At 35.6% G+C, this 25,684-nt stretch overlaps 1 protein-coding gene across 1 annotated transcript in view; it reads left to right on the top strand.

Moving 5' to 3' along the window:
• Positions 1–25,684, top strand: part of RALYL (RALY RNA binding protein like) — a 427,107-nt gene that overhangs the window by 254,125 nt on the left and 147,298 nt on the right. Inside the window, exon 2 of the mRNA XM_054595861.1 lies at positions 12,554–12,629. Within this exon, the coding sequence (XP_054451836.1) occupies positions 12,554–12,629 (76 nt within the window). The remainder of the gene's footprint in view (positions 1–12,553; positions 12,630–25,684) is intronic.

The following is a 25,684-nucleotide window of genomic DNA, read 5'->3' as shown; positions in this document are numbered from 1 at the left end:
TTTAGATGTGCAAAGTAACTCTCAATGGCCCTACTCTGTTTCCCCTTCCCCCAAACCAGGTTAGTGGGTCTTGGGGGACTTCTAGTTCAGCACCCCATTAGAAAATGACAGTTAAATTCTAGTCACAAACAACTCCTATAACAGAAAAACATTTGCTTTGCCATCTTTGAATAGTCACCTTTCTAAGAATAAGTATTGATGGCTAATGCTACTTGATGTGCATATTTTAGGAACCTACTAGTAACACATGCCTGTCTTCCCAACAGTGGAACTTTTAACGACATATTTTTTTACAGAATTTCCTGCTGATCCTGGACCCCACTCTAAGGGGAGGAGCAGTGTGCATAATTAATTATGGTCCTATTTTCATATTCATATTACTGATGAAGTTTTCTTTTCATGATTTCTCATCTAAGCTTCCCGTGCGAGGCAATGACATTATAAAAGATATTCCAGCCTTTCATCAGCAGAAGCAATTAATGTGTAAATGAGCATGTTTTCTTAGCATAATGGAAGCATATTTCTATTATTCTGTGAACCAAATCACAATTACTGTTCTCTTTTTTAACTGTACAAAAATTATCTTTCTTCTTTATGCATTTCTTATTTGATTAAGGGATAGTGAATGTGAACTATTCTTATTTCCTGTGGCGCTACGTCTTGTCCCCCTCTTAATGAGGCACTGATGACATATGGATTTACACATTAATGAGGGAGGATTTAAGGGGGAAAAGGACTCTTGATAAGGAAAATTCCATATCCTCTGTATAGAAACAAGGTTTTAAACTGTTGTTATTGAATATGAGTAGACTTTAGAAAAATTTTTGATAATAAAGGAAATTCATTCAAGCTCATGGGGAAAAAAATCCCAGTATGCAATTTGCTTGTTTCTTCTATATTTGCCCATGGAGATGATTTCTATACAAGTCAAAAGTTGGATTTGGGGAATTATATTTTAACAATGCAGGAGCCATGGATTTGATTAACTAACATTTCCATTTAAAAGAAGCTGTGATCTGAATGTCAGTAAAATTAAGATGTGGGAAGAGAACTTGCCTACTTATCCTGTACTATAGTGTGGCTAGTACATATGTTTGATTAACTGAGACAAATTACACTGATAAAGGAAAAAGTAAAAGATGTTCTACTTTAATAATCATTTTCAAGTTGAAATTCAGCCTAAAAATATCAGGAAGTGAATGGTTAATTTCTTTATTCAGCAGATATACAGATATGTATAGAAATGAAAGTCATTAAGTGTTATAAATTGTAGTCTAGAGAATATTTCTATATCACAAAATAAGAAACCCATTAATTAATCTCAGTTTATAGCACACTTTGTTCCTCCAAGTATATACTTCACAGGAAAAGCAAAAGTATAAGAGAAGAAAGAGCAGAGGAAAAAATTAGAAGTCGGTTGCCTCTATTGACTCACAGTGGTTATGACAGTCTGATCCATTAAAATATGTGTAAAAGTAGATGAATGTATTCTTAGTAAGATTGTGTGTTTTGAGAAATTTTATTCGCAACACTGAAGTTTTAATTCCATTTATAATCTGAATAAAGGCTGACTTTATTTATAAGTGTGTCAGCTTTTATATGTGTGTATTGTTATGGTAAAATATTAGAATATTTTCTCAAAGCTTTTGATGGAATGTATACATTCACATTAGAGTTGATTTGGAGCAATACTCTCCTAATTATCATTCTTTTCTGGTTAATTTATCTCTCTTGGTAGGTAAATAAAATTTAGAGTAAGTGTACTAGTTATCTGTTACTACAAAACAAGTTAATCCAACACCTCATTGTCCCAAATAACAACATGTGTTATTTCACCATTTCTGTGGGTTGAAAAATCTCAGGGTAGTTTACCTGCTTACCTGGCTGGTTTTGGCTTAGAGTCTTTTGCAGGGAAACCATCAAGGCAACAGGTGAGGCTTCAATCATGTAAGGGCTTGAGGGGCAGGATATTCTTTCAAGTCATTCATGTCATTTCTGGGAAGACTCAGTTCCTCACCATGTGGCCTGTCCACAGGGTGCTTGATGACATATCAGTGGCACCTTTTGAGTGACAGACAAATCCAAAAGAAAGTGAGAATTCACCCAGGATGCAAGACTCAGTGTTTTTATAACCCAATCCAGAAAGTGTTATCCCATTACTGCACATTGTATTCATTAGAATTGAGTCACTAAGTCCAGCCCACACCCAAGGAGAGGACATAGCATTGTGTTAGTTTTCTATTGTGGCTATAACAAATTACCATAAACTTAGTGGCTTATAAAATCATTTAAACTTAATATCTTAGGGTTCTGTGGTCAGAAGTCCAATACAGGTTTTGCTGGGCAAAAGTTAAGGTGTCAGCAGGACCGTGTTTCTTTCTGGAGGTTCTTGGAAAGATACTTCCTTGTCTTTCCCAGCTTCTAGAGGCTTCCACCTTCCTTTGCTCATGACTCCAGTCTCCCATCTCCGAAGTCAACAGAGATGACCTGAGTTCTTCTCACATTGCATCACTGTGACCTCCTCTTCTTCCCGCCTCTTCCAAATTTAAGGACTATTATTATTGCACTGGGCCCACCCAGCTACTCTAGGATAAGCTTTGTCTTTTAAAATCAGCTAATTCCCCTTTGCTATATAACATATTCACAAGTTTCCAGAATTAAAGTATGTGTATATTCAAGGAACTGTCATTCTGCCAACTGCAGGCATGAAAGAGTTTGTAGACATATTTTTTAACTACCACAGTAATAAATTACTATCAAATAATGCACCTGGAATCTGTACCCTTCCTAAATGCACATGCTCAACATGTTGTCCTTCATAATACTCATTAGAAGCTAACAGGTACTCACTCAAGTAGCAGACGGCCTGTGCTAGCCATTCAATGTCCAATGGAAACAAATATCCCTACCTTTTTTTTTTCCTCAGGCACATGTGGTTCCCAAGAGCTGTAGGGTAATATTTCTACCCTTAACCAGGAAAAGGTATTTGAATGTAGTTGGATGAATGGCCTCTGGAGTAAGAGGGATCTAGCTTGATTGTGGTTCCTAACAGAATACTAACTAGGCAGCCTTATGCAAGTGACTGTCTCTGCTGCCTAAGGTTTTACACCTGTAAATTAGGGAAAGTGATACTGATATTGCAGAGATGTGCCAGTTAGTTTATAACTCAGAAATCTATTACTTATTAGTCTTCTCTGTTTTCCACAATCTGGTATATATTTTTATAAAATGGTACCTATTACTAACCCTACTTATGATGTTACAAGCTTATGTTAACTTTTTTCTACAAATGTCTTTAAGTTACTAATAAACAATATTTCTTTAGAGTCATATTCTTGACCTCCAACCAATGATTTGTACCTCTGAGCCTCTAAGACATCAATACTTCTCTTTGAAAGTAGAACTACCGTATGGTCCAGCAATTCCACTTCTGGTTATTTATCAAAAACAAATAAATAAAATAAACACTGACTCATAGAGACATCTGCACCAGATTATTGTGAATATTATTTTTTAATGTATGTGAAATGTGAATAACTGTTAAATGACAAAATGCTAGCAACTATTATGATCTTCAAAAGTGACATTAAGAGAACATTATTCTGTTGTAAGCCTTAAATCTAAATTAAAACTTAAATTTTTTAAGTTTCTTCCCTAAAACCTTTATTTTAATGCTCATAATCCTCAATACTTTCTTTTCAAAACAGTTAAAAAAATAAAATCCTTAAAAATAATTGAAGTGAGGTATTTAAGCGTAAATGTATTACATATTAGGATTTCTCAAACTTGAATGTACATAGGAGTCACCTGGGTGTCTTGTTAAAATGCAGATTCTAATTCATTGGGTCTGGGATGCTACCTAGATTCTGCATTTCAAAAATATTCCAACACAATCTACACAATGCTTGTGAAAATTAGCTTTGACATTTCATTATGTTTATGAATTATAAAATACCTATTGCTGTAGCTTTGTTATTTTAAGCACTGCATATGAAGCGACTATGAAAAGGAGCTGAGAAAATAAGTCCATATATACAGATATGAAAAGAGATTAGAAATGGAAGAGGCAATTACAAGAAACAGCCAAACCTTGGGGTCTACTTTGCTTCACTGATGGAAACCTGAGAGTTTTCAGTGAAACTAATCATCCAGACTCCTTGTTGGCTGAATTTCACTTTCCTTAAGCAGTATTTTGCCCTCAAGAATGAAACTAAATAAACTCTTGGGATACAAAGAAATTAATAATATTTAGCCTATGCACTAATAATGAATGTATGGCTAAGACTCTTTTTCACCAGGATTTTTGGTTAATTATTATAGCAGTTGTCTCCACTGTTGAGGTCAATAGATCATTAAGTATATTTGTAAAATTGTTAAGGTCCTAAACATATTCACAGTGCTGCTGGTGAACATTTACTCAAATTTTATGTTTGATTCATTTCATTTCTAGAGGTTTTATTTCAACAAAACATATCCTTCAACTTTTTTAGAGATATGAGAGATGTACATGAAATGTAGAAAACCACTCTTTGAAAACTTTATTCCAGATAAAAGAAGAAACAAAGCTACAGGGAAAAATATGATACAAGTTAAAAGTTTTAGGAATTAAGTGAATTCACATTTGATAATTATTCTCATTTGCTGTTTGCTTTGTACTTGTGGGAGAGTGTGTCTGTGCTGTTTGCTAAATCACTTTAAACTAGACATTGAGTAAACATGCACCAAAGCCATAGAGTTTTATTAAGTTTCATGGCCACATACACTTCAAGTCCAATCAAAAGTATTTTGACAATTACCTAGTGGAGGATTTAATGGGAAAAAAAGAAAAGAAATAGGTCTCTGTAGCTCAATAGATAGAGCTGAGGCTTTTTCAGCGTCTGCTTATGGATGTGAGTCTGTGGAACTGCTTACAACCATCGGCTCACACACCAATATTGTCTATTGTGATCAACAAACAATAAATGTTAAAAGGGCAGCTAAGTATGGATACATGCACACTTATTTTTTACTTATATACTGTGATTAAGGAGAAAGCAGTCATAGGCAATGATCAGCTTACCAGGTAATTAGTAGGAAGTTCAAATTTCTACTTTTATTTGTCCTTGCAGACAGAACCCACGAGTACAAAGTATTTTGTAGTAACAAATGGGAGTCCAGCCAACCAGTGATCTTTGCATTAGCAATCTGATAACCAGAGGCCAACATGCCATAGTGGTGCATCAGAACTAATTTTTAAAACTAGGTACTTGGATTTTGGTTTGTTCCCTATTAGAAACCAGTTGTGTTCTTAATTTCATTTCATTCGGAGCTAAGAGGACTAATTTGATGATTTTCAATCTCTTCTCCCTCTTCCTGGTTTTTAAAGCCCTTCTTTTTTTTTAGGTATATGTAGTAATATTAGATTTAATTTGGGCAATTAGGAAAAAAAATAAAATAAAACTAGGTCTGAATGCTCATTAAAATGGTCACAATTCTGTGAGTGCTCAATAAAAAGAGACTACAGCTTCTGTCTCATTTTATATTTTAACATACCATTAAGGACATATTTCAGATGTTAAAACTATCTTTGATTCTGTGAAGGGAAAAACAACAACGTTAGAAAGCCATTTGCTTTTGTACAAAATTGGCTCTGCTGTCACTCAGCTTCAGGGTTGAAATGCTTCCAATGTTCCTATTTGAAAGTACAGGGTGGGTTGGGCTTGCATTTGCAAGTCTAGTGCATTCTTTCCTTAAGGTAAGAGCGCTTCCCAGCAACCTTATCTAAGCACAGGGTTGTAAAACTACCTGGCCAAGAAATCTCAGGCAGCTCAGTTGAGAGTTGGATGGATTTTCCCATTGCTGCCAGGAAATGCCCCACAGCATTCCTTCAATCACATAACCTCCTGTGATGCCAGAACTCCTTGGATTCAGAGCACATTACTGTTACATGCTGCTTTCCACAGACAAGCTAAGTGTGAATGGCAGAGAAAATGGGACATCCAAATCTGGTTAAGAGCCACAAGACAATAATGTTCTAGATTGAGTCTGGTGGACCTATGGTTCCCAGCTGCTGCTGATGCTCAGACTGTCCTTACCCAGGGCAGGGACCCCCTCTTTCACTAGTTCAGTGCCTGGCAATGGTCTAATTTCAACAATACACAGTTGTGAAATGAGCTTATAACATTATTATGAGAGCCATTTAATTTCTCTGTCTCTCAAAAATCTTTATACATGACATAGGAATAATGATCCCCACTCTGCTTATTTCACAGGATTGTCCTGAGGATCTAAACTAATAATAACTGCAAAATACATTTTAATGATGTGGTGTTTATACTAGGGTAATGTATGGTTTTATGCTTTCACTTGTCAAATTTAAAATACTGTTTTCTTTATCTCCTGAATATTTATTCAATGGGACAGAAATGAATCCCTGAATCTTCCAAATGTGAACAATGAAAGACTTAAATGACTTTTTCTTGGCATTCTCTATGCCATGGCTGAATTATTTAAACTTTTATTTGATCCTGGGGAAGAAAGGAAAACAGAAAAAAATCCCAAGAATAACAATACTATTTTTCACAATTCCTTTAGAAAATTTTTTCTTTTAATTTTTTTGTCCATCTATCATCACATTGGTAATGTGGATACTATTTTATTCTATAAGGTAGATAGTGTAACAGTGTAAATAATATGTGATTTAAAAGATTAAGTTGACTTTAAATGAGGACATTCCAGATTGAATACATGGCTAAGAAATAAATGTAAAATATTTTTCTAGGTATTTCAAAGTGTCTCATAAACCAGTGTTCTGGGACCACTCTCTTTGGCTGGATATTAAATAGAGGTGCTGTCCAAAAATATCTCTATGTTCACACATAATAAAAACATTTGAGTAAAAGATCATTGAAAGGTCCTTTTTCCAGAATCTTATGGTTTAATATCTATTATAAATATCCAAGAAAGGGATATATTATGACATTTTTAATAAATTTATTTTACCATGATTTATCTGTTTGTCAACATACCTAATAGCATCTTCCAAACATCGTTCAGATAAATACCACACTAGGAAAATGCTGACTGAGTATGTCTGGCTAGCCTCACAAAAAACCATATACACCTGCTGGTCTGAGTTGACTGAAAGACTCATTCAGGGCATAAGAAGTAGAGTGAAAAAATGACTGCCCTATACAAGTCCCAAGTCAAAGGAACAGTCAAGTCAACACCATTGGAACAATGGGATAAGTGAAATGAGGAAGCAGAGAAGAAAGTGGAATTGTAGAATTGGAGGTATCTTCCCAAGAGTCAAAGCATAAAACAATAGAATGCTCTTACTATCAATTCTAGTAGTACACTACCTAGAATTAGCCATGTAAACATATACCCACATGTGGGCTGTCATTCCTGAAAATGACACTTTGCAAAAGCACCTGTCTCCCCTCTGCTGTGTCTTGTGTACCTCAAATCCTAAAGTGTTCAGTTTATTGATTTCTTCCAATCTATAACTTTCCAGTTGTTCCTGGCATGGTATATTGGTATTACGCTTATTTGGTTTAAAGAAAACATTAAAAATTTTAGAACATTTAATATATTTTAAATAATTCACTGTGAAAAGATGTAGTTAGTAGCCCAACCGATTTTTATTTTACTTTTTTATTGAATTTATTGGGGTGATATTGATTAATAAAATTATACAGGTTTCAGGTGTACAATTGTATTATACATCATCTGTATATTGTATTGTGTGTTCATTCCTCCAGGTAAAGTGTCCATCTTTTTTTTTTTTTTTTTTTTTTTTTTTTTTTACTTTACAAGATTTTATTCCTCGTTCATAGCAGTGGTTTTTAAGAGGGTAATGAATTAAATATCATTGCCCTCCTAGAGCTCCTTAATTTGATAAAATATAGAGAAGTGAATGTTGTTTATAAAATTGCAATCTTGAATATAATCATTTATCATTAGCCTTCTTCCTTGAAAACTGAGGTAGACAGCTGTAAATTGTTTAAATTTTATTTTAATTTATAAATCATGTTTATTCTATTACAGTTGTCTCAGTTTTTCCCCTTTACCTCCCTCCACCCATCCTACCCCCACCCCCTGCTCCCACAGTCAATTCCCACTCTGTTTTCCATGTCCATGGGTCATGCATACATGTTTTTTGTCTAGTCCCTTCCCCTTCTTTCCACCATTGTCCTCTGTCCACAACCCCTCTGGTCACTTTCAGACTCCTCCAAGTTTCCATGCCTGTAGTTTATTTTGTACATTAGTTTATTTTGTTGAATAGATTCCACTGATAGGTGAGATCATATGGTATTTGTCTTTCATCAACTGGCTTATTTCACTTAGCTTAATCTCCAATTCCATCCATGTTGTCGCAAAAGGTAGGATTTCCATCTCTCTCTCTCTTTTTCTTTCTTTCTTTCTTTCTTCCTATTTCTTGATTTCTTTCTTTCCTTTACTTCTTAAATGCAGATCAATTTTATTTATTTCTTAATGTCAATTATAAAATATTAAAAAATTTAAAACCATTATAAAGCCTCAGCAATTAAACCAACATGACACCAGCACAGAAATAATCAAGTAGATCAATGAAATATAATGAGCATTCTCGAGACAAACATATATATCTGTCTAAAAATGTAATATATGGTTAAGTTGGTATTTCAAATAAAAGGGAAAAATAAGGTTTATTTAACAAATAAAGTGCATGGACCACTATTACTTGAAATAAAACAAACATAGAGCCCAAGTTCACACATTATACAAGAAATATTCAGGTGAGTTAAAAATCAATATGTAGAACCTAAGGAGTTTTTGGAGAAAATAGAAACTAATATTTTTCTTACCTGGAAGTAACATATTCAAAACCAGAAACTATAAAGTAAAATATTGACAATATGACTATATTAAACATTTAAGATTATACAGTAATATACATATAAAAAAGCTAAAGGACAAGTAATAGAAGAGGAAAGTATTTGCAACATATCTAAAAAATGGTTAATGGTTTGTTTTGTTTTTATTTTTTAGGGAAGAAATTCTACAAACATTTAATCAAAAAATGGATAAAGAATACTAAAAAGTCATGTAAAGCTTTCTAAAAATAATAGAAATAGGCAAGAAATTTACAAAAACAAGTTTAGTTTCAACAAATAATAAAGGAACAATTAAAATAACACATCTTTGTCACAATCAGATTAATACATATTAAAAATATTGGTAATATAAAGTATTGGCAACTGTGAAAGGAAGTGCGTGTTCGTAGACTCTTTTTCTTCATTTTAAAGCAATCCTGTTAGCATATTTTGCAACAGTGATGTGGTGGAAGTGTATTCTTTTAGCCTTCTTCTGTCTGGGAAAATCCTTATTTCACCTTCCATTTTAATGGAGAGCCTTGCTGGGTAGAGCAGTCTTGGTTGCAGGCCTTTGCTTTTCATGACTTGGAATATTTCTTGCTACTCCCTTCTGGCTTGCAATGTTTCTGTTGAGAAGTCAGCTGTGAGCCATATTGGGGCTCCCTTTTATGTTACTACCTCTTTCTCCCTTGCTGCCTTTAGGATTGTTTGTTTTTTATTTTTGGCATTTTAATGATGATGTGTCTTGGAGTGGGCCTCATTGGGTTCCTCTTGAATGGGATCCTCTGTGCTTCCTGTACTTGTGTGTCTTTTTCTCTACTCCAGTTAGGGAAGTTTTCTATCATTATTTTTTTAAACAGGGTCTCTATCCCTTGCTCCTCTTCTTTTCCTTCTGGTATCCCTATTATACAGATACCATTACATTTCAGGTTGCCCTGTATTCTACTGAATACCTTTTCATTCTTTTTGAGTCTTTTTTTTTTCTTTTATTGCTCTTTCTGGGAGATTTTTTTCCACCTTATCCTCCAGCTCACTGATTCTATCCTCAGCTTCATCTGGCCTGCTTTTGATTCCTTCTACTGTGTTCTTCAATTCAGAAATGGTATCCTTTATTTCCTCTTGTGTCTTATTATTAGTTTCTATATTCTTTTTCATGCTGATATAGTTTGCAGTAAGTTCCCTGTTTTCCTGTAGTTTTTTGTAATTCTCTCTGAGATCACCGAGTTCATCGAACTTTCTTAGAACCATTGTTTGGAACTCTGTCTGATAGTTTACTTGCCTCTATTTCATTTTGTTCTCTTTCTGGGGATTCCTCCTTTCCCTTCGACTGTGAGATTGTTTCTTTGTCTTCCTATTTTATGTGAGGCTCCTTTTTTGCTTCTGCTTCTTAGATTGATCTCTCTTCATTTCTTGACTTTGTGGTGTGAACTTCTATGGTAGGAGACAACTGTTTTTACCTTCTGGATCTGCTTCTGATGATATCATATTGTCTCTCTCTGACCTTAGGCAGTCCATTCAAAACTTCCAAGAATCTACTATTTATGGCTATCTCCTTCAGCTGTTAATGTAGTCACTCTGCACTCAGCAAACCAGCTTAGACAATTCACAGCAGGGTGGAGTCCCTCCTGGAGGTGGGCTTATTGGGTCCTCTCATACGGCTGCCATATGGGGTAGGAGTCAGCACTGGGATCCCGCCAGCTACTCTCTCCATTCTCTCCCCAAACCCCCCTTCCCCTGTCTCTCCTCAGGTATCTCCAGCCCACCCTGCCTCTGTCTTTGCTGGAGACCGGGGTAACTGGCAGTTAGAGTGCGCTGAAGCTGATTCTTCTGTCTCCAAGGTTACAAGGCTCCTCTCTCACTATTGTTCAGTTGTTTGTTCCAGGTGATTTCTCCACAATTTAGTTGTAATTCCAGGTTGGTCCTGGGAGGAGCTCAGTGTGACTTTCACTCACTCCTTTGCCATCTTGATTCTTCTAAAGTCTCCTTCTATCGCCACTTTTCTCCCCTTTACCCTCTTCTACCTCCCCTCCCCCAAAAATTTTTAAATGTTTGAATCTGAGTTTTATTATTAGAAGGGTAATTTTTAATTAAATTTTATCTCTTCCATATATTTTTATGCTAACTCAAAATATTGGAACCTCAAAATAGATAAAAGTTCCATTCTATAAGCTTCTCAGATGGTCCTTACAGAGACTCATAATGTCACATGCCCCACCTCCCTCCATGTGGAGATCTGCTATGTCCAGTCATCTCCCAGCCAGGAACAAAGCTTTAGCTCCCCTGCTTTGTCCCTGTGCCTGGAAAGGGGCCAGGGCAATTCCTCCATAGAGATGAACCCAATTAGAAACTCTTCAAGAGACTACTTTTTAATGGTGCTTACCTAGTTTTACCCACTTTCTCTACAAAAAAATGTGATTTTGATACTCAGGGACTGGAGGCCACCATCTTGGTGTACTTCCAGATGTGCTTCTGTATAACACATAAGAATGCAACTTGAATTTTGTGGACTATTTCAAAAGAATTTATGGAGAATGATTAAACCCATGTCCTTTCTTGAGGATACTATCAGATTTCTAAGTATTAGTATTTAGTATGAATCTGAAAACTCAAGAATTTAAGAAATGACACCTTAATTTCTGTATCTTAATATTTTACTCCAAAGCCCCTATCTTATTAGAGTGGCATAAAATGCAAGGCTTTATGTTCACTGATTAACTGAGTTCCCTGCCTGCTATCCCTTGTCTTTTGACCACAGTCAATCCCTTTCTCCCTAATTTCTGTCCACTACCACCACATTTTAGATGATGGCTGCTAAAGCAATGTAGAAAATATTAATTTGCATATTTCAGAATAAATTTCCATACACTGAAAGGGAAATTATGCATTTGAACACTCTTCATTGTCTGTAAGGATATTTATTGCTAGCTTCTTAAAAAGAGATACATTATATTTTATCTAGAAACTTTGGTTGTCTTTACCGAGGGTGGTTCAGCCATCCTTAATACAGCATATTGAGTCCACGTTGCAAGAAATATGTCTTCTCTTTCTTTTCTTGTAAAATAATGTCCCACATTTCTTTCAAATTTTAGTTTGCCTCCTTTAGATTTTCCTTTTTATCATCCTTTGAAAATGTTAACTATAATAAATCTATTGGTTTATGTCATTTCCCCAAACTTTGCCACTCAACTTTCCAATTTCTTACATTTTTTTAAAGATTGAGGTTGGTCAATTGTATGTAAATACTCTTTGGTCATGTGTTTAAGCTCCTTGTTTTAGCTTAATAACTTAGAGTTTTAGTTCCTGAAGCAAAGCATGTGTTTCTCTCCCCTCTCTATTCTTTCTCTTATATCTGTCTCTCTCATTTTTAGTTAGCATTCATTCCCTTATCTTGTTCAATATTTTCTTTTTTAAAACTACTTATAATCTTCCAACATGTTATGTATTTTTCTTAATTATTATGTCTGTTGCCTATAAATCTGTTTTCCCCTGTAGAAGATGACTTCTACAAGGCGGTGCATCTAACCTGTTCAGTACATGACATAACTCAAACAGTGGCTGGCCTAGAGTTGGTGTTCAATAAATACCTGTTGAATGAATGAATGACATACAATATTTGCACTAACAAATAGCAGGAAGAAAAATCAAACTTCATGGTTTATTTTTCTCAAATGATTTTATATTTTCATGACCCATGATATTTTATTTTATCCTTCCAGATATCAACATGGCAGGAGAACCTAAACCCTACAGACCAAAACCTGGCAACAAGAGGCCCCTTTCTGCACTTTATAGGTGAGTAAGCAAGTACTACATTATGATATGTAGTAGTGAGAATGTTGACCAACTTTAAAAGGCAATACATATAGCCTATAAGGAATCAAATAAGGAGTAATCCTTACTGGCATAAAATGCAACAAAATGTTGGTGGTCAACATATAAATACATCACACATCATTGGCTGGGATCTTAGAAGCCTAACCTCATCACTTAATCTTCGACAAGATAGTTCTCTAATAAAATGTAATAAAAATCTCCTATCGTTACCTGACAAGTGGGGAGAAGGTGTTTGTTGACTACCACATGTCATGTACTGTAGTTATTTCACACAAGTTGTTAGTTTAATCTAATTTTCACAGCAATTCTGCAATGTAGATATTGCAACTCTCACTTTAGAGATCAAGAAGCTGATCTGCAATTTCTGAGAGATTCCCCCAGAAAGCAATCCTGGGAAATGATGGTACTACTATTGACTCATGCTTTCCAATGCCACACACTGAATTCTGTCCACCTGGTCATCAGCCTCTTTTGTGACAAAGTACATGTTCCTTGAACTCCCATTTCCCCCAAACAACAATGTAGCCTTTGACTTTTCCAGAGAGACAACTTTGATACCCTTAACCTTTCCTAATATTCATTGGGTTGAGTCCATGTAACATTTTGGTCTTTTCCTCTACATGTTTATATTTATCAGAGACCAGACTTATAATCTCAGTACCAGCTGGGTAGAGTAGACAATTTTAGCATCTTTATTGTTCTGTGTGTACTTTTATTAAATTAAATAAAATTTAGTCAATTTGGGGAAGAAAACAAAAGTAAATTCTTGGAACTATTGGTTTCTTAAAATTTTTTTTATTGTTCTAATACATTTGTCTTCATTTACCCGCCACCACTCTCCCCTGCCTCCCCTACCCCCCAAATCCTTCCCCACCTTGGCATCAACCATGTGTCTTTCAAACCTGTTCCTTGATCAGACTTTCCCCTTCCCCTCCCTGCTACACTCCTCCCTGCCTCCCTGCTGTCCCTATCAGCTTCTTCTTTCTTTCCATGTTGCTAGTTATGTTTTCCTTGCCTGCTTGCTTTGCTGGCTAGGTTTCACTTATAGGTGAGATCATATGGTATTTGTCTTTCACCATCTGGCTCATTTCACTTACCATAATGCTCTCCAGTTCAATCCATGCTTTCACAAAGGGTAGTAGCTTTTTCTTTCTTTCTGCTATGTAGTATTCCATTGTTTAAAGGTATCATAGATTTTAATCCACTCATTTATTGATGGACACTTAGGTTGTTTCCAGCACTTGGCTATTGTAAATTGTGCTGCTATGAACATTGGAGAGCATAGGTTCTTTTGAACTGATGTTTTGGGATTCGTAGTGTATAATCCCAGCAGTGGAAGTGCTGGGTCAAAAGGCAGTTCCATTTTTAGATTTTTTAGAAAATTCCACACTGTTTTCCACAGTGGCTGCACCAGTCTATATTCCCACCAACAATTTACTAGGGTTCCTTCCCTTTCTCCACAACCTTGCCAACATCTGTTGTGTGTTGATTTCTTTATGATGGTCATTCTGACCAATGTGAAGTGGTATCCCATTGTGGTTTTAATTTGCATTTCTCTGATGGCTAGTGATGATGAGCATCTTTTCATGTCTCTGGGCCCTGTGAATGTCCTCCTTGGAGAATTGTCTGTTCAGGTCTTTTGCCCATTTTTTAATTGGATTGTTTGTCTTCCTGGCATGGAGACCTGTGAGCTCTGTATATTTTGGAGGTCAAATCTCTGTCTGAGGTATCATTGGCAAATATATTTTTCCATATGGTTGGCTCCCTTTTCACTTTGCTGGTGTTTTCTTCAGTTGTTCAGAAGCTTCTTATTTTGATGAAGTCCCAACTGTTTATTCTTTCCTTTATGTCCCTTGCGCTTGGGGACATATCAATGAAAATATTGCTGTGTGGGATATCTGACAGTTTCCTGCCTATGTTCTCCTCTAGCACATTTATGGTGTTACAACTTATATTTAAGTCTTTTATCCATCTTGAGTTTATTTTTTGTATGGTGTCAGTTGACGGTTGAATTTCAATTTTTGGCATGTTTCTGTTCAGCTTTCCCAACACCATTTGTTGAAGAGGCTATTTTTATTCCACTTTATGTTTCTGCACCTTTTGTCAAATATTAATTGACCATAAAGACATGGGTTTATATCTAGACTCTCTATTCTGTTCCATTGATCTATATATCTGTTCTTATGTCAGTACCAGATTCTTTTGATGACAGTGTCCTTGTAATATAGTTTGATGTCAAGTATTGTGATTCCCTCCTACTTTGTTTTTCTTTCTCAAAATTGCTGTGGCTATTTGGGGTCATTTATGGTTCCATATAAATTTTTGAAGTGTTTGTTCTATGTCTGAGAAATATGTCATTGGCATTTTAATAGGGATTGTGTTGAATCTATAAATTCCTTTGTGTAGTATGGACATTTTGATAATGTTAATTCTTCCAGTCCATGAATATGGTATGTACTTCCATTTATTTGTGTCTTCTTTCATTTCTTTTTTCAGTGTTGTATAGTTTTCAGCATATGTCTCCCTACCTCCTATGTTAAGTTTATTCCTAGGTATTTTATTTTTCCTGTTGCTATAGCAAAGGGGATTTTTTTCCTGATTTCTGCTTCTGACATTTCATCATTGGTGTATAAAAATGCCTTCTGTTTCTGAATGTTGACTCTGTATCCTACTGTTTTGCCAAATTCACTTATTAGGTCAAGTAGTTTTTTGGTGGATTCTACAGGGTTTTCTATGTATACTCTCATGTAATCTGTAAACAATAATAGTTTTATTTCCTCTTTTCCAATTTGGATGCCTTTTATTTCTTTTTCTTGTCTGACCACTGTGGCTAGGACTTCCAATACTATGTTAAATAAAAGTGAAAGTGGATATCCTTGTCTTGTTCTCAGTCTTCATGGGTAAGCTTTTAGCTTTTGTCCATTGAGTATGAAGTTGGCTGTAGGTTTTTCATGTATGGTCTTTATTATCTTGAGGTGCCCTCTTTATTCCCACTCTGCTGAGTATTTTTATCATAAATGGGTGCTGTACCTTACCAAATGCTTTTTCTGCATCTTTTGAGATGATAATATAATTTATATCTTTCCTTTTGTTTATGTTATGTACTACGTTTATTGACTTGCAAATATTGAACCATCCTTGCATCCCTAGGATGAATCCCACTCAATCATGGTGGATGATCCTTTTAACGTAATGCTGAATGTGGTTTGCCAATATTTTGTTGAGGATTTTAGTGTCTGCGTTCATCAGCAATATTGGCCTGTAGTTTTATTTCTTAGTTGTGTCTTTATCTGGTTTTGGGATTAGAATGATGCTGGTCTCATAAAAAGAGTCTGGGGGTCTTCCCTCCTCTTGGATTTTTTGGAATAGTCTGAGAAGAACATGGGTTAGCTCTTTCTTAAATGTTTGGTAAAATTGTCCTATGAAACCGTCTGTTTCAGGGCTGTTATGTGCTAGGAGTTTTTTTTCTTACTGCTTCCATTTACCCAGCTGTTATCTGTCCGTTCAGGCTTTCTGCTGCTTCCTCATTCAGTTTTGCAAGGTTGTATGTACTTTTCTAGAAATTTGTCCATTTAATCGAGGTTTTCAAATTTCTTGACACATAATTGCTCATAGTAATTTCTTACAATCCTTTGTATTTCTGTGGTATCAGTTGCTTTTTTTCTTCTCTTTCATTTCTGATATTATTTACTTGGGTCCTCTCCCTTTTTTTCCTCATGAGTCTGCTTCAGGTCTTGTTGATTTTGTTTATCTTTTCAAAGAACCAGCTACTGGATGGTGGATCTTTTGAATTGTTCTTTTATTCTCTATGTCATTCAGGAACTATTTGTTTTATAAAAACAACCACTTTGAAAGAAAAGCCATGTTCTGCTATTAAGCTATGTGCCCCACTTCATGTACTTTTTCCATTTGTTTCTGTACTTGAAGTGCTGACTTGACATCTCTCTGCTAAATTCCTTTGTAGAGAAAGTCAACTATTCTAGGCTCTTGAGATCTCCTATCATCCAACTGATTTGGGTATCTCCCAGATTCATATCTTTACTCCTTCAGTGCCCACATCCAACAAGCTAATGCAAGTGTTGAACGAAATCCCCTTTTCCCTTGAGATAATTTGTGTAAAGGAAAATTGAGTTATACATGTCACAATTGATTATCCTCTGATACAATATAGTATGCTCAAAAGATAGCTTGGAGCTGTATCCTGTTCTCTGAAAACCAACATTGTTTCTTTTTCAACAACTCACAGCCCCATTTCCCAAACTATATAAAATAAAAAGGTCAGAATTAGGTGACTACTGAGGTCCTGTTCATGCTTGATGCCCCAATGCTTTCTAATGAATGACCATCAGAGATCTTAAAAGATATTTTGAAAATGCTTCTTAATTGATCTTACTATTTTGTTTGTGTAAATTTATTTAATTTCAACTGAATGTATTTTACATAAAAATGGAAGACAACAGGAATTAACAAATGTTGATAATTGGCCTTTGGGCAGCCAATGGGAAAGGTAGGAGGTGATGTCACTAGTCAATGGAAATGTTTATACAGATAAGAAATGGAAATTATTTTCTGATCAGATTCATTTATAAATAGATGCACAGAGCTGCAGCTAATGCAGAACATCAGAAAAGCTGATACATAAGTTATTAAAAAACAGTCAGTGGCCTTCTTTCATATCAAAGAGTTACCACTATCCATGCAGTGATGTTAATTTTCCCATTTTCCTGTTCTTGGAGTGATTTGATTTTCTTACGAGAATGGATTCTTATAAGAAGAAACAAATGTCTTTGTAACAGTTATTTCTCTATTACTAAATTATGTTGAATTGTGAATTCAAAAGAATTAGAAGTGAAAGTTCATTTCCAGTCTGACATATTTTACACAAACCACTACAGTTGGTAAGTGCATATTTATGCTATTTTCATCTGTTTACACAAATGAAGGCTGGGATGTGCTGAAATTGCCAACCAGCAAAAAATGGAACAAAGAGAAGAGAGTGCCTCTGAGAAAGCCTTTCACTCATGCTTTCTCATTCTTTATAAGCTTAATAAGAATAGAAACTCATCTTTCTGTGAACCAACTGTGTTTTCATAGTCATTATTTATCTGTTCACCACCAAACTCTAGGTTGATGTTATGTGCCTGGCTTCACAGATGAGAAAAGTAAGCTTCTGAGGCAAAAAAAGGATTAGGCTGGAGTCAAGTAACAAGATTAGGAACTGATCTCTGTTGAGCAGCCTTCAACTTTGGTGACTTTGCCACTAGCTTACAGCTATCTCCTCACCTCTTACCATCTAAACAACACAAGTTATGAAAAGCAGAGATTCCTATTCACCAAAACAATTAATCAGTTATATTTCTGTGCATGACTACAATGTATGTCATATAAGAACATATGTTACCACCTATTTGTGTGACCACAGAGCACAGATTTGAGCTTTAAATTCTCTATCTAACATAATAGTTGTGTAATTTTCTTGGTAGAGTAAAACTCAGTGTAAGAAATGTGAAGATGGTAGCATCTTGAAGAGAGGTATATTTTGCTTTCCTGTTCTTTGCATCTTTGGATCTGTTTCCTTACCTATAAAATGAAAGGGCTGGAATGATGTCATTTGTTCATTCTTTCATTCATTCATACAAGACATATTTATTGTGTGTGTCCTATGGTTGGAGCACTGTGGTAGCTGATCTTCTTGGCATAGAAAAATGACCAGGTTGCAGGGCAAAGAGAAGATAATTAAATAAAGGTAATTAATTGCTATGGTTATAGGTAAGCTCTGATTTATGTCTCTGTATCCAGTTGCTCAGTTCAGGATGGAAATTGTTTTCCATCACACTTTTCTCTCCACCTATGTCCATTTCCTCTCCATCATCAAACGCAAAGCAGTATTGACATGGAATATCCCCTGAGACATCACTTGCCTTGTTACTTCTCTAATCAAGCTTTTGATTTAGCCTGACAGGTGGTACTAAGCACTTATCATGTGCTAAATTAACATGGTATATGGAGAAGACACAAATTTTTTTTTAAAACACAGTGAAGCTACAGAACATTTCTTGTCTTATATATGAATTAGGTATATGAGGTCTGTCTGGAAAAAGTCCAGCTATATTTTTAAGATAACAAGATGGATTTGTGGGACATTGATGTAACCCAGCAGCCAAGAAGAGAAGACTGGAATGCACATGCATGAACAATGATGACTTCACTGTACTAGTCAATGGGGCTGGTAGATCCCATTGCATGAGCATGTGTACTGTGAGGCTGTCACATTCAAAATGACTTAGCAAGTAGAGCAACAAATCTTCATAAAATTTTGCATTAAACATAAACATTCCTCCACAGAAACTATTCAGATGATTCAGAAGGCTTTCAGGGTTAATGAAATGAGTGCAGTGCAAATAAAAGTATGGAATAAATGCCTCAAAGATGGTTGAGAATATCTGTTGAAAGCATCCCACATTCTAGATATCATGCCACAAAGCCAAACACCTGAGAATATTGAATGGGTACAGGCTTAAATCAACAAAGATTGGTGACCCAAGTGATTCAGTCCCCCTATAGTCCAGATATGGCACCCTGCAACTTCTGGCTTTTCCCAAAACTAAAATCACCTTTAAAAAAGAATATATTTCACACCATCGATGAGATTCAGGAAAATACCACAGGGCAGCTGATGGTGATTCCAAGAAAGTATTTTGCATAGCGTTTTGAACAGTGGAAGAAATGGGAGAACCATGTGTGGTTCCCAGGTGCCTACTTTGAAGATGACTGAGTTATCATCATCCTATGTACAATGTTTCTTGTTGTATTTTCTTCAATTAATGTTTCCATTTTTCATAATACATGTTTGGATACTTTCTGGGAAAACCTCACACACATGAATAAGGAACATCAATGAACATAAATGTATGCAGTTCTGTAAGAAAACAAATGAGAACAGTACTGATTCTGACAACAGGGATGGGGGTAGGAAGCCTGGAGACCACTTAAGCTGGCTTCTGAACAAGCAGGCAGTCACTCAGGAAACAAAGGGGAGGACACACCAGACAGAGTATGCACAGGGCACAGGCACAGAGACCAATAGAGCCTCCTGTAGTGGAGCTAGATAAACCAATTGTGAAAAACAAGTAACTAGAACATTATGGTGACTCAGCCTGCCTGGATCCGGGTAGGCCTGTGCATCACAGGAAAGCAATATGGCTTTTATTCTGCAGGCAACAAGGAGTTATTTGAATGTGGTGAGTGAGTAGAAGTGGGGTGTACAATGAGTGAAAGTCACAGACATGTCCAAGGTTTTCAGCTAAGGCAGCTGGAGGAATGGTCACACTCTGATGAAAGACAAGATGTGATAAGCAGCAGTCTTGGGTATAGCGTTGAGGGAAGGGAGCAAAAAGAAATTATTTCTGCCTTGGACATGAATTCCTAAAGACAAACAATTCATGAATATAGCATTTGAAATAAAAATGTCTCTCATTAGGGGACATTTGTACAGGAAAGATAATTAGTCATTTATGAACATTCCATAAATATTGGACCTCATCTTAATGGTGAATAGCAAATGCATTCTCTGGAGAAAATATTGTAACTTTTAATAACTTACTCTTTCAGATGTGCTGTGTCCATCATACTATTTCTGTGGTGTTCCAAAATAATTATGCTCCCCCAGCAAGTGAGTTTCCTGGGATACCAAATTCTAATTAGTGCTAAATCATTGCTGAATGAGAATTGTGTGATGCTTTCACTTCTGCTTGTAGAAGAGACAGACATTTCCTCTGATGTGAGGAAAGCTGACAGTTTATCATAACTGAACAAGAGTAGGTTTTCATTCACCTAATTGCAACCATCCTAGCTCAGAAAGACACAGAAAATGTGGTAGTTCACCCTGCTCATTGCATGGATATTACTCAGTATCATTCCCAAATGTGGTCTATGATGTTCTACAGATGTCTTTCATAGCAACCTTACCACCCAACAAAAATGACCATGGGAATCAGGATTGTCACGAGATAAGCTATAGTATCATCATTTTAAGGTCATTACAATTGGTGGTAGTGGCCATAAATGTGGGTTATGCTATAGGAACTTCAGTGATCAAAAAACTTTCAGAACATGGGCCAAGAAAGGTGATTGTACAGCAAATTCTTGTGATTTGACCCTTGATCTTCATGGGTCTTATTATAATCTTTTCTGGTGACTCTGTCACATCATGGGACAGGAGACCCTCAAGAGACCCAAAATATCCCCTTTCATTTGAATGGAAATGAAAGTAATAGAAGGTAATTTCTAAATAGCAAAAATCAATGTGGAGAAAAAAATCTCCTGGACACTTCTGCTACATCTACTTGCTCTGTGTGTTGAGAAATATTTACCAATTACATATTGATTACTTTTAGCATTTTCTGTCTCCTTTTATAATGTCAAGGATAATATGCATTCATTTTAGAAGCTTCATACTTCCTGTGTCAATGTCTTCCTTTGCACTGGTAAAAGCTTCATTTCACCTACCCAGTCAGGTGAGCCCATGCAAAAAGCAATCCAGGAATGGACTCCAGTTTTAAATGCAGTGTGAGGAGATCAGGGAAATGTTGCTCTTGTCCCTGCACTACATTCTGACCTTCTGAAACGGAAACAAGCCTCAGCATTGGCACACCCATGAAGGTCAATTTGAAAGTAGACTGTTTGAGTTCTTTGTATATTTTGGATATTAACCCCTTATCTGATGTATCATTGGCAAATATCTTCTTCCATTCAGTAGGTTGTCATTTCGTTTTGTTGATGGTTTCTTTTTCAATGCAAAACTTTTAATTTGATGTAGCCTTATTTGTCTATTTTTTTGTTTCCCTTACCCAAGCAGATGTATCAAAAAAAAATATTACTAAGAGTGATATCAAAGTGCATATGGGATATTCTTCTAGGAGTTTTATGGTTTCGAGACTTATATTTAAGTTTTTAATGTATCCTGCATTTATTCTTGTATATGATGTAAAAAAGTGGTCTAGTTTTGTTTTTTGGGGTTTTTTTTTTTGCATGTATCTGTCCCAACACCATTTATTGAATATACTATCTTTAATTCATTATATGTCCTTGCATCCTTTGTCAAAGATTAGTTGATGAAATATGTGTGGGTTTATTTCTGGGTTCCTTATTCTGTTCCACTGATCTATGTGTCTATTTTTATTCCAGTAACATGCTACTTTTATTAATATAACCTTATAGTATAGTTTGATATCAGGTAGCGTAATACCTCTAACTTTGTTCTTCTTTCTCAAGGTTGCATACATTTTTTTAAATAGATTGTTGCAGGGTCTGTGTAGCAACCACAGTCTCTTTTTTCCTCCAAATCCAACAAAATTACAGACATGTAAAAGAGTGATTGCCAATATCTGCAAGACAAAATACAAAAAAACTTTATTTCTAAAACTCAAAGCTGAATATTTATACATGTATGTAATTAAGGGCTGGTTCTCTTTAATTCACACCTCCCAAAAGAATATGAACTCCTGTTAAAGCAGAAAAGGCCCCACTCACTCCTTTTTTGCATGGTTATAATTGTTCAAATGTCATAAATGAGTATGTTTGGTGGAAAGAGTGTTAGACATGCAGGGCACCTAAAGGTAGAATAGAAGTTTCCTAGTAGGTGATATATTTAAGGAACCTTGATCTGTTACAGATATTCTAGAAATTTTAGTTACTCTCATTCTTACGATTATTCAAAGAAAAGGTCTGTAATAAAACATTTAAAGAAATTATTTTAAATGAGTCTTGAGCTATGATAATGTTGCTAAAACTCACACAGTCAACTAAACACATTAACATTTCCTACAACTGCCTGAAGAAGAAATTTTTTAAAAGATTATGTTTATTTATAGTATTTCACATAAGCAAATGTAATTTATAAATCTTTTAATTTAAAATGCTTGAAGAAATGTTAACATAATATCCATTAAAGTAGACCTGCTGCAAACACTTCTCTATTAGGTTAAATAATGACCAATTTGAAGTCTTCTGTTATGTTTTTATGCACAAATATCCATGAATGCCTTCCTGAATATGAGAAGAACATGGTGGCAGTAAAGGGAGACTGGATTGTGCAGTTCCCTAATGCCAAGTATCTATCTCTAAGACTTTTTGAAAGACTATAGTGTCATTTATTGGGTTGGAGGTAATTTATGATAAAAACCAAAGGAAACAAAGCCATGCACCAATTTTAAAAAGACATAAATAATAAGAGCCAAGAATTAGGGAAAGTCGGGGGTGCAGTGGGCAGTTAGGATATAAGTGTACTTAGAAAACGTATACCTTAATAAAGTATTACAAGTGAACATCTAATGATAATTTATGTAACAGTCTATTAAAACAGAGTACTCTAATCTGTGATGAAAGATTATTTTTTACTTACCTCTCTCTTCTGAGAGGAACTTATCACATATGAAATCGTCTAACCAACATAGTTGATACCGCTCTCAGTAGCAGTCATAACACACACAATCGCAAACACAAAATATTTTTAAACAATTGGAATTCTTCTTGTGAAGTCTTTCAGTAATAGCCAAGGTTAAACTGCAGTATAATGAGTCTTCCTTCCTGCTTCTCCAAAGGCAATTTACCTTCCTTTGACAAATGGATGAACCTCACAGAGAGTGACTTTCGACAATGTGTAGACCTCCAGAGCAGCAGACTTCACATTACTCACAGAGCTGTGTACAGGCCGGGCATAGAAAGCAAGAGTTGGCTGACCCCAGCGTGGCTTGTCTGCCAGTCTCAATGATCGGGTGTTTATGACCTTTCACTTAGTAATCCCGCTCTGGGGTGGGGAGAAATGCATAGCCTTGACCAGAGGGAAGAGGCTGAAATTCTGCTACCTCCTGGCAGTTTGCTGGTGCAAATGAAGTCATACAATTTTTCTTCTAGCTGTTAACTTTACTGTACTTTAGGTGCTACAGCCTGCCATGAATCATTTGCTTTCTTTCATCTGTGACAACAGAATTTTCTGTTGGACCAAATCTCTTCATCAGCAAGAATCAAGTTTTCCAGCATTTTGTGCCACATGTTCTTTGTGTCTCATTGTGTCTGTGTTCTGGTTATATTGCATGATGGGGCATTAAAGTTAGAGAGCACACAGAAGCCCTGTTCATGCACCCAGAGTGAAAGAGCAAGGTGGGGAGGTCCTCATGTGACTGGGCCATTGGGAAGGCTTTGCCTGGGAGGAAGGTGCTTTCTGGACTGTATCGCCCTTGCAATGTGGCACATCTTCACTGCCAGTGCTGATTTCATCACTTTTGTTTTTGTCACTATCTTTAGATCCAATGACTTCTTATTTTAGAATAATCCATAGTAGAGAATTTAGGACCTTGGACTTCCAACTTAAGATACATTGTAAGTTGATTGTTTTTAGTCGTGATGAGTTACTTCATTCTTCTTTTTCCCATTTGGGGCTTATTTCCCTTCTGTCTACACATTAATTTAAGAATTCCAGGATATGTTTCCCATTCCATGAGACTACATGAAAGGGAGCATTAAAAAAAAAGTGAAATGAGTCTGTAAAGCCTCATTTTTAAATGAATCAAATTGAAGACCAAAAAAACCTTTACTGTGGGACTGGTACCCTCTCTTTACACTGTTTCTAATAGAATTAAAAACAAAGTCTTCTCCCAACCCAAAACTCCTCTCCCCAAAGGTAGTACATAAAGAAAATTTTTTTAAAAAGCAGGTTTACAGTTTTGAGTATGCAAAAAAAAACCAAAAAAGAATTTCAAAAAGAAAAAAATTTTTTATAGAAGACTAAAATTGATGAAGTAGTATCCCCATTATCAACAAAATATAAATACTTAATTTTATTATGGTAACTAGTTTTTGTCCTGATGACTTTTCAAAATGCTGATATTTTCAAAATATTTAAATTTTATTTAAATTTCCTGTTATTAAATTCAATTAAAACAATCAATAAAAAACACTCTTAATTTGAATAAGGACTAACTCAGAATATTATAGCCATCACAGGTAATCCACTGGGACATCATAAAAACAGAAAGAAATCTCATCCTTTTAGTTAGGAAAATAAATATAACCCAGTCCACAGATGTTCTCAAGATGAACAATAGCCAGTCCTCAAAGTCAGAGAACTAGACAGTGCTGTTTATCACATATAGTTAGTTCATTCTGGACTCAACTGGTAATCGGAGAGACCATCTGTGTTAACCAATTGGTAGCTGGCTCTACTGAAAGGAAAGTGAATGTCTCACATCTCTAGGACAGGTAGTAATTTTGCAACTTGAAGCCAGGTGTCCACCAAAGCCAAGCCCCTGCTCTCTGCTCTTACACAGAGACTGGAAGATGGGGAACTGTCTTCCCCAATGCCCACATTTCAGAGATAGCCCCAGTTCTCGAGAAAAAACATAGTTGGGTCATGAAGGCCTATATAGTCTTTGAAAGGATTTCTATATCTTCAAAAATAGTATAAAATCTTTAAAATGACAAATTTTCTAAAGTAAATACTCAAAGAAAAAGGAGAGAAAGGAAATCTCCTTATTTCTAGAGAGTATTAAGTTTTAAGGTTTAACATTTTTGTGTGAAATATTTTAAAAGCACAACTGAGAGTGGCATTTAAAGACTAGCTTTTTTAAGATTGATGGGAAGTTCCTTTTATTAAGTTCCTTCCCAGAGGGTGAAACTTTGAGCCACCTCATTGATGGATCATCTGAAGTACTGGCACCCCTGTCACGTTTCCTTAATACACACGAGGACGCTTCATGGCCACACTGACTGCTTCTCTTCTAACAACTGGGAAAAACAGAAATAAGAAATGTGTCACAATGTAGGAGTATGTCTGAGCCAAGCAAAATGCAAGGGGAAAAAAGATAGATTGAATATCTGTCTTATAAATGGATGTAGTGTATTAATAAGAAGCTGGACAGTCATTATTTTATAAAATGAACTAGTTCTATTATGTTTATAAAATTGTATTTCCCTGGTCAATCCAAGTGTGAAAATACTGATCACAAATCATAAGC

The sequence above is a fragment of the Pteronotus mesoamericanus genome, unplaced genomic scaffold (genome assembly GCF_021234165.1).
Source record: "Pteronotus mesoamericanus isolate MK-2021 breed Mesoamerican mustached bat unplaced genomic scaffold, CSHL_Meso_final scaffold_54, whole genome shotgun sequence".
In the NCBI taxonomy this organism is placed as follows: Eukaryota; Metazoa; Chordata; class Mammalia; order Chiroptera; family Mormoopidae; genus Pteronotus; species Pteronotus mesoamericanus.
Note: the sequence above shows the minus strand (reverse complement) of the source record. Positions and strands in the feature narration are given on the sequence as shown.